General features: G+C 36.4%; 1 protein-coding gene across 1 annotated transcript in view; it reads left to right on the top strand.

The window, feature by feature from the left end:
* The window catches only part of TTC6 (tetratricopeptide repeat domain 6), a 92,582-nt gene extending 83,785 nt beyond the window's left edge, over positions 1–8,797 (top strand). The window contains exons 13-14 of the mRNA XM_006835329.1: positions 7,922–8,147; positions 8,585–8,797. Of these exons, the coding sequence (XP_006835392.1) occupies positions 7,922–8,147; positions 8,585–8,715 (357 nt within the window). The 3' untranslated portion in view covers positions 8,716–8,797. The remainder of the gene's footprint in view (positions 1–7,921; positions 8,148–8,584) is intronic.
* Positions 8,798–10,002: the final 1,205 nt, after the last annotated feature.

Below are 10,002 nucleotides of genomic sequence, written 5' to 3'. Positions count from 1 at the left end.
CATATTTTGGCTCTCATGGACTTGTTTTCATTTTCTTCAGCTTCAGTTTGAATTTGCATATGAGTAATTGATGGTCTGTTCCAAAGTCTGTCCCTAGTCTTGTTTTGACTGATGATGAGCTTTTCTATAGTTTCTTTCTGCAAATGTAGTCAATTTGATTTCTATGTATTCCATCTGGTGAAGTCCATGTGTATAGTCGTCTCTTATGCTGTCTAAAGAAGGTATTTGAAATAAACAAATCATTAATTTTGCAGAATTCTATCATGTGTTCTCCAGCATCATTTCTATCTCCAAGGCCATATTTTCCAACTACTAATCCTTCTTCTTTGCTCCCAACCTTTGCATTCCAATCACCAGTAATGATCAACACATCTTGATTGCCTGTTTGATCAATTTCAGATTGAAGAAGTTGGTAGAAATCTTCTATTTCATCCTCACTTGCTTTTGTGGTTGGTGCATAAATTTGAATACTAGTGGTATTAACTGGGCTTCCCTGTAGGCACGTGGATATTATCCTATCACAGACAGCATTTTACCTTATGACTGATCTGGATATGTTCTTTTTGACAATGAATGCAACACCATTCCTCTTCAATTTGTCATTTCCAGCATAGTAAACCCTGTGGTTGTCAGATTCAAAATGGCCAATACCTGTCCATTTCAGCTCACTAATGCCTAAGATATCGATGTTTATGTATTCCATTTCATTTTTGACAGCTTCCAATTCTCCCAGATTCATACTTTGTACATTCCATGTTCAGATCTTCAATGGATGTTTACAGCTCTTTCTCTTCATTTTGAGTTGTGCCCCATCAGCAAATCACTGTCCCGTGGGCTTTTCTCCCACTGGCTTTACTCCATTCAAGTCATCATGATCAACTCTACTTGGAGGAGGCATCTCTTCTCCAGTCAAATTTTGAGTGCTTTCCACCCTGAGGAAAAGAGCCTTGGAAACCCTATATAGGGTCACTATGATTCAGAACCAACTTGATGGCACTTATCAACAAACAATAACAATAGGGAGTCTTTATTTTCTGATGTAATTTATACTTTATTGAAGGGGAGAACAGAAAATAAAAATGGAAATAAACAAGAAAATACCACACTAAGTAGTAATAAATGCCTAATTTTAAAACAACAACAACAATAAAATGTGGCCATGGAGTTGCTTGGGACTTGTTATTCTACAGAACAGAGTGGAATGGCCCTGTAGGCTTTCCAAGGCTGTAATCTCTATGGAAGCATACTGTCACATAATTTTCCTTTCATGGGGCTGAATTTGAACTACCTACCTTTTTGCTTAAGAGCTGAGTGTTTAACCACTGTGCCACTAAGGCTCAAACTGTCTAATATAATCCCATTTAAGTGATGTCTCAACAGGACTTGACAACAACAACAACAACAAATCAGTATTGGCATACAAAATGTATGCACTGATAACGAAAAGGTGGTTTGTTTGAACCCACTGAGCAACTCTTCAGGATAAAGACCTGGCAATTGGCTTCTGTAAGGATTACTGTCTAGAAACCCCATGAGACAGGTAGCTCTACTGTGTCATGTGGGATCCATATGAGCTGGAATCCACTTGAAGGCACCCAACAGCATGAGATTACCTGGGTAGAGAGTATATATGGAGAATTAGAAAGGGTGTAAGGAGCAAACTCTAGGGTAACAACAATGATTAGAAGTGGAGCTATAGAAAAGAGACTGAGAAGGGAGCACCCAATCAGGATAATAAGGAAAGCAGGGAATATGCTATTACCTGGAGCCTAAATTGCTTTGAGAAGGAGGATGGATAAAATCATTGGTAAATTTTTCAAGAACGTATCAGAGAGGTAGTGAAGGCTTGAATGGAAAGGGCTGTGGAGATAATATTGGGTGAACAATTACAGAAAGTGACTTTAGACAAATGGTTTAAAGAATTCTGCCATGAGAAGTATGAAATTGAGGTGGTAGTTGGAGTGGGCTGTGGAGTTGAGTTTTTGTTTTGTTTTTTCCTTGAAAAAGATGAATTATATTTATATTCCTATGTCATCAAGAAGAATCTAGTAGAAAGGGAAAAATTGTAATAGGAAAGACTGGTAGGGAGTAGAGTTCAGAAGGTGAAGGGGTAGCCTTTGATAGGAGAAAATATTATCTATTTTACCATGAGAAAAGGCAGAGGGATTAGTCACAGTTAAATTTAGCTATAGATCTGTAGATTTTGGTAGTAGGCATTCCTATCTATTGATTATATTTCTTCTGTAAAATATGAGTATCAACCACCTGTTAAGAGTGAGTGAATGTGGAAAACGGGGACAGTAGACTAGTTGTGGAGAACAGAGAAGATAAAAATAATAATTGTTTTGGAGATGGGAGTATAAATATATTAGACGAGTACAATAGGATTACTAGACAACATTGATTTCTAATTTAAGATTTGTAATTATGAATTTAAAATGAGATCCTGATTCTAAACTACTTTGTTGCTATACAGATTCAGTACCACTGTACAATTGTTTCTGTGGATCCATCTCTTAGCTCCTTACTCCAATTAGACAATAAGGTCTTTAGGGACAGGAATCATCTTCTGTCCTCTGTCCCCACCTTCTCTTATTAGAAAGCCTTCAATTTCCATGACTTACACTACTTGGCAATCTCCACCTATATTCTGAGCTCTCAACCACTGTTCATCATTCTCTGCTAAAACTGGATGTTTTACAAATGCATTAAATCCCATACTGAATCAATCTTCATATCCCATATACTTAAACCAGTTCTTTCTCACATGAACCTTCTCACAATTCAAGATGCCGTTTGCCATAAAGTCACCTGAGTGAAAACATCAGAATTAACCATTACTCTTTATTCCTTACTTCTTCATCTAATCAGTCATTAAGTCCTGTCAATTTTGCATCTTAATTTTTCTTGAATATATTGAATAAGGATCCTTAACAGATCAAATGATAATTTCTAACTGGTCAAAACACTCAATGATATATGTTTTATAATTTTGCATCTTGAATCTATGACTTACTGATTTGAAACCACATTTAAATGAGCTTCATGTTTCCCACTGTATGAGAAAAAAGTAAACACACATTTATATGCAGGTGTCTTAGTGTGTTATCATGAACTTGAAGTTACTATTTAAAATGACAGGGTATACTTTCTAATTAATTACAGAAATACAGACATTAGACCAATTGTTAAAAAATCACGGTCATCTCTTGAGGTAAGTGTCTTTGGCATATAATTGGTTTCTAGTTAGTGCTCTTATACATCCAGTAATATCATTCAATTTGTAGGTTTTCATTTTCTAGCTAATGTATTTTGGAGTCTATAATGAATGTCTTAGTTATCTAATGTTACTACAATGGAAATACCACAAGTGGATGATTTTAACAACCAGAAATTTATACTTTCACAGGTTAGGAGGCTAAAAGTCCAGATTCTGAGTACTGGTTCTAAGGGAAGACTTCCTAGTTTTCAGTTCTGGGGAAAGGTCCTTGTCTCCTTTCAGCATCTGTAGGCCCAGTATTCTTTGGAGATCTTCATACATCTTGGCATCAGTCTTCCTCTAGAACTAGGAGTGTCACAGTACAGGGACCGCACGTCCAGTGGACACACTCCATTCCTAGCTCTTCCATCTTAGTGTTAGTAAATTCCTCTGAGCTCTGCTCACTTCTTTCTCCTTTTATATCTCAAAGAGATTGATTCAAAATGCACCCTAATCCCATAGGTTATAACTGATCTCATTAACATCACAGAAATGATTACATTACAACACAAAGGATAATTACATCAGATCAGAATGGATCATATTAGTTCACACCATGGGGGAATTGCAGCATGTTAGATCTCATCATGGAGATGATAACTACATCTTAACTACTGAACAACTGAGAATCTGACCACCCCAAATGGACACAAAACCTTAACTATCACAATGAAAATTACATTAATCAAACTTAGGCACACTATTGGTGTTTTGCTAGGTTCTTTTCTCTTACTGAGGTAGGCATTTGCTCCTACCTGATTGAAGTCATACTCTTTGATTTAGAATTATATGGTGTTTATTGATTATTTATTGATGATTTGAAATGAAACCTAAATTACTTTCTGAATAAAGTCTTGACTTGCTTTAAGCTACCCCATTGCCTCCTTTTTGATAGCCTTGATCTCGTCATTCTGTTCAGTGGTGAATTACCTTCAAGCTCTTTATACACAGAGGTCAATTTCCACCATCATCTCCACAGATCCTTAAGCTGCACTGAGTTATTCTTAACACAGAAAAGCTGACATTCAAGGATGAGAGATGAAATACCATCCTGATCTCATTACCCCTCAAAATTCAGAAAGGAAGCAAAGATTATGTGGAGTATTTCCTGAAGACTGTTGTCTCTTCATTTCTAGACACTGAAGAACAATGACTATAGTTCTTACTGCTCGACACTGGACTGCACTCTGCATATTGTTCTCAGTACTTCACATGCAGTAGCTCACTTAATCCTACAGCAACACTGGAAGTAGAGTTCTATTTATTACCTCTACTTTACAGTTGAGGAAATTGAGGCAAACTAACTAAAGGACATCGCATTAATAAATGGCTCAGATAGGATCTGAAGCCAGCAATCTGACTCCAGGGAATGGTCCCCTAACCATTTATACTATCAATGTCTTGTATTATCTAACTGCAGGGTTAGCAGTTCAAACCCACTAGCTCTCCATGAAAGAAAGATGAGGCTTTCTGCTCCCTTAAAGACTGAAAATCTCAGAAACCCTCTGTAGGGTCACTGTGAGTCCGATAGCATGGGTTTGTTTGGTTTTGGATGATAGAACTAAAGTGAGGCAATTACGTTCCTTGAGGCGACACTCTGTCTCAATGGCAGAGAGAGTTTGAAAAAGGTAAAGCAGATCAAGAGTGTCCATGCCACAGAGATATCCTAGGAGAAAAGAACTACAAAACTCATTAAGCTTGAGGGAAATTGAAATTTAAGAGAGAGCAGAATGCATGGAATAGATAGAAGTAGATAGAAGCCTAATTACTTTATGAAGGTAGGCTTGTCCCTGCCTTGAATGGTGGATCTGGGGGAAAATTGAGTGGTGGCACTATAGGATAAGCCCTGGACTGCAAGGCCAGTTTGAACTGTAAAATCAGCAGTTGAAACTTACCAGCCACTCCTCAGAAACCCTATATAGGGTCACTGTGAGTTGAAGGAGCACTAGTGTGGCACTGTAGGATAAAGCATTGGACCACAAGGTGGAGTTGAAACACAAGGTCTGTAGTTCAAACTTACCAGCCATGCCTTGGAAACACTACACTGCCACTAAGAGTTAGAAACAACTCAGCAGCACTTAACCACAACAAAATAATTGAAGACAGCAAGCTGAGTTGTTAAAAATGACTTTTTTTTTTTTTTTTTTTTTAAGGCAAATTTAAAGTAGGAGCCAGAGTTTTATTTATTAGAGATAGAAGAGATTGCTGCCTTGGTTTGTAGAATGTCTAATCAGCATCTCAAACTACTTGTGCTGAAGGGCCAGTTCTTTAAACAATTTCAACTTGTAGATAATACATTACTAAAATAAAATGAGTTACTAGAAAAAGGATCTTATACTTGGATGGCATAGCAAGGTCAAATCTATAGAAGTTCCTATTAATTCACTCTACATTTCTGTACTTAGGTTTTTGTCAGACTTGTAGCAAATGGTTCTCAGACTAACACCGCATCACTAGTCTGCCGATGATATGGTATGGAAAGAGTCCTTCAGCTTGATGATAAATTGTGAATAATCTAGAGCATCTTTGATCTTCTCTTGACAAGCTCATTGTATCTTCTTTCTTCCTTCTTTCCTTTTCACTTGTCATAATATTAACTGAGTTTTTGTCCCTTTTGGTTAGGTTTAGAATCATATTTTGAAAATTCATTTATCTCTTAACTCTTAGGTACTCTGTGTTTGTTTTTGTTTTGTTTTTAAGTTTTTATTGTGACTTGAGTGAAAGTTTACAGGGCAGACCATCAGTTTGACATTCAACAAATCATACACTTGTTTCATTACAATGATTATAGTCCCCTCCAGGTACCAGCAGTTAATAGTATTTCTCTGTATTTAGCTTTTTTTTTTTAAAACACTCAGGCATATAAAATAATTTATACCACCAAAGGACACATTCTGCAAGTCTGCCTCCTGGCCACCAAACTCTCAGTCCTTCTCTTCCCATGAATCTAGAGTCCTCAGCTGCTCCACCTCTCCATGTCTTCATCTCTGCCTCCATCTCTGGTGTCACTACTTCTCTGGATAAGGTCCCACATTCTGCTTGTGCTCTTCTCCCTCTTTTTTTATATGCAAAATTTATTTTCAAATTTTATATTTTGTCTTCTTGATTTGACCTTTGTCTTTTCTAATTTATATTTTACCTTTTATGTAACAGTATTACTAATATCACAGGCAAGTAAAGTGTTGCTAAAGATAATATACAAACTGTTGCAGTAGTACATCAGCAGGGAACTTCAAAATTCCAAGCTGAATACAAAAGAGGATCGGGAATGAGGCTATTGTTGTTGATATCAGATGGATGTTGGCTGAAAGCAGAGAATACCAGAAAGATGTTTGCTTGTGTAATTTTGACTATGCAAAGATATTCGACTGTATGGATGATTACGGATAATATTGTGAAGAATGGGAATTCAGAACAAATGACCATGCTCATGTGGGACCTGTACCAAGAGGCACAGAATAGAGGATATATGGTTTGAAATCAGGAGAGGTGTATGTGAGGATTGTATATTTTCACCTTACTTACTCAATCTGTCTGCTGAGCTAGTAATCTGAGAATCTGGCATATATGAAGAAGAATGGGTTGTCAGGATTGGAGGGAGACTCAGGTCTTAAAACACTTACTGATGAAAAAGAATACCACCTTCAGTAAGGATTCCACCTTCAGTAAGGATTCCACCTTCAGTAAGGATTCCACCTAAAATCTTTCCAAATGAAACCATAAGCAACATCAGGATAAATGGAGAAAAGATTGACGTTTCCAAGGATTTCATTTTACTTGGATCTACTATCCATGCCTAACAAAGCAACAGTCAGTAAATTACCTGTTGCAATGAGCAAATCTGAAGAGAATGGTCTCTTTAACGTGTTAAAGAGTTAAGATATCACTTTGAGAAGTAAGGTGCGCCTGACCCACACCATGGTATTTTCAATCATTTCATATGCATGCAAAAGTTGGACAATGAATATGGAAGATTGGAGAAGAGTTCACACATTTGAATTATGATATTACTGAGCAATGTACCACGGACCTCCAGGAGAACCAAAAACACAGCCTTGAAAAAAGTACAGCCAGAGTGCTCCTTGGAAGTGAGATGGCAAGGCTTTAATCACGAGCTTTGAACGTGTCAGGAGGGACCATTCCCTGGAAAACATCATGCCTGGTAAAGTAGAGGGTCATTAAAAAAGATGAAGACCCTCAAACAAGATGTGTTGGCACAGTGGCGGCAACGATGGGTTCAAACAGAGCAAGGATGGTAATGATGGCACAATACGAGGCAGTGTTTCATTTTCTTGTACACGAAGTTACTAAGAGTCGGTTCTAACTTGATGGCACCTACCAGCAGCAACAACTTCTGGTGTAAAGGAATGTAGGAGGGAGTGGGAGGGAGAGCCTCTCATCCCTGAGGGAAGGAGTATTTTATGGCTGATGTTGTTTAGAATTGCTGACATCTGGTGATAATAAAAAAACAAACATACTTTTGACTTTATTATTTTCTACTTTTCTCTACAGTGCACTTCTTTATTGTCTGCAATGGACTGTTTCTACTATTTCTCTTGGTTTACCACTGACCTTAATTTAAAATTAAGGGTAAAAGTGCTTTAAATTGTTGCATAGCTACAAATTAAAATTTATCTAAATGATTACTTTCACATTTTATAGGCTGGTGACTACTTCTCAAAGGCTTTAGAATTTGATCCGGAAGATGAGTGTGCTCTCCTGAATCGAGCTGTTACGAATACAATATTAAAGCAATATAAAGAAGCCAAAGAAGATTTTGCACATGTAGTTGCCAGCTGCCCCTTTTGGGCTGCGGTATATTTTAACAGAGCAAACTTATACTACTGTTTAAAACAATATGAAGTAGCTGAGGCAGATCTTAGTAAAGGTATATTATTTTGTAATTTCTTGCTAAGATTACATTGGCTGGTATGCTTGTTTTGAGTCTATGCATAAAGAAAATCAGTTTATTTACCTTGGTAAATCTACATACGAATTATGGTTTTTTCATAATGCAATTTATATAAATTCCTTTGTGCAACATCCTACTTTAAGTCTTTGATAAACTAAGATACAGCAGATTATTAGGAAACCATGCACAAACAATATCAGCCTTTCCAAGAGAGATCGTCCTGTATTTCCCTACATTACTTTTATTAGACAGACTCAATATTTTTGACTTAACAAAATAATTAGTTGCAGTGGAAGAAAAATGATTTCAAATAAGTAATATTAAAGTTTTTATATTATACTGTTTGTTTTAATGGGACTATTTTTGAGTTCTAGCATAGAACACATCTTAACATTTGTTTTCTTGTTTTGCAGCTCTGTCTTTGAAGCCCAATAATCCTCTAGCATATAATCTTAGAGCAGAAGCTCGTGGGAAAATAGGTTTGATTGAGGAAGCTATGGCTGACTATAACCAAGCCCTTGATCTTCAAGAATATGCCTCATAATCATATGTACTTCAAGAATATATGATCATACAAGACCATGGTTCCTATAGTAACCTTCACAGCTGTTCTTCCTGAAAACGAAGCATATTTGTTTAAAGATTGCCCAGTCTTCATTATTGTACTCATTGTGCTCAGTCTTCTGCATAACTGTTTGATGCATTGAAACATTTGATTTGCTGCATGTTAATTATAAAATGTTTGGTCATTTTCTGCATATTTAGGACATCTCAATAATTGAATTTCTTCATTGTATAGCATTTATGCAGAAAGGAATGTTTCTTAAGGAATATCAAAATAAAATAATTCCCTTTGAAAGGCTATTGTATGATTGCAAAAAATGTCTCATCTATCTATTACTCATTAATTTCTGCTTAATTTATTCATAGTATCTGGATTTAGAAAGTAAATAAATGTAGAGTTGAAGATTATAAACAAACTGAATTTGGGACATTTCCTTCCTTCTCTTTTAAACAATATGCTGGGTCACTATGAGTCAGAACCTAGTCCACGGCACACCACCATCGCCTGTGGTTGGTTAATGATGGTGAACATTTCCTCATATGTTTGTTGGCTGCTTGAATGTACTCTTTGGTGAAGTGACTGTTCATGACCGGTGCCCATTTTGTAACTGGGTTGCTTGTTTTTCTAGAAGTGTTGTAGTTTTCTATAAATTTTGGAGATTAGTTTCTTGTCTGATATGTCATTGCAAAAAAAAATTTCCCAGTCTCTTGACTCCCTTTTTACTATTTTGGCAAAATCTTTTGACATATGTAAGTGCCTAATTTTTAGGAGGTCCCAGTCATATATCTTGTCTTCTGCTGTTTGTGTATTTTTATTAATATCTGATTGTATAGTTATGCCTTATGTTAGAGCCCCTAAGTTTGTCACTATTTTTTCATTGATGATCTTTATAGTTGTAGATTTTACATTTAGTGCTTTAAATCACATCGAGTTTGTTTTTGTATACGGTGAGAGATATGAGTCTCATTTCATTCTTCTGTAAATAGATTTCCAGTTTTACCAGCACCATTTGTTGAAAAGACTATGTCTTCTCCATTTAATAATTTAATTTGTTTTGGCCCTTTGTCAAAAATTAGCTGACTGTATGTGTATGGATTTACTTCTGGGTTCTTGATTCTGTTCCATTGATCTATGTAGCTTTCATTGTACCAATGCCAAGCTGTTTTGACCACTGTGGCTGTGTAGTAAATTTTGAAATTAGGGAGTGAGAGGCCTCCATCTGGTGAGGTCCATGTGTATAGTCATCTGTTATGCTGTCTAAAGAAG

Source organism: Chrysochloris asiatica, unplaced genomic scaffold, assembly GCF_000296735.1.
Source record: "Chrysochloris asiatica unplaced genomic scaffold, ChrAsi1.0 scaffold00017, whole genome shotgun sequence".
Taxonomy (NCBI): domain Eukaryota; kingdom Metazoa; phylum Chordata; class Mammalia; order Afrosoricida; family Chrysochloridae; genus Chrysochloris; species Chrysochloris asiatica.
Note: the sequence above shows the minus strand (reverse complement) of the source record. Positions and strands in the feature narration are given on the sequence as shown.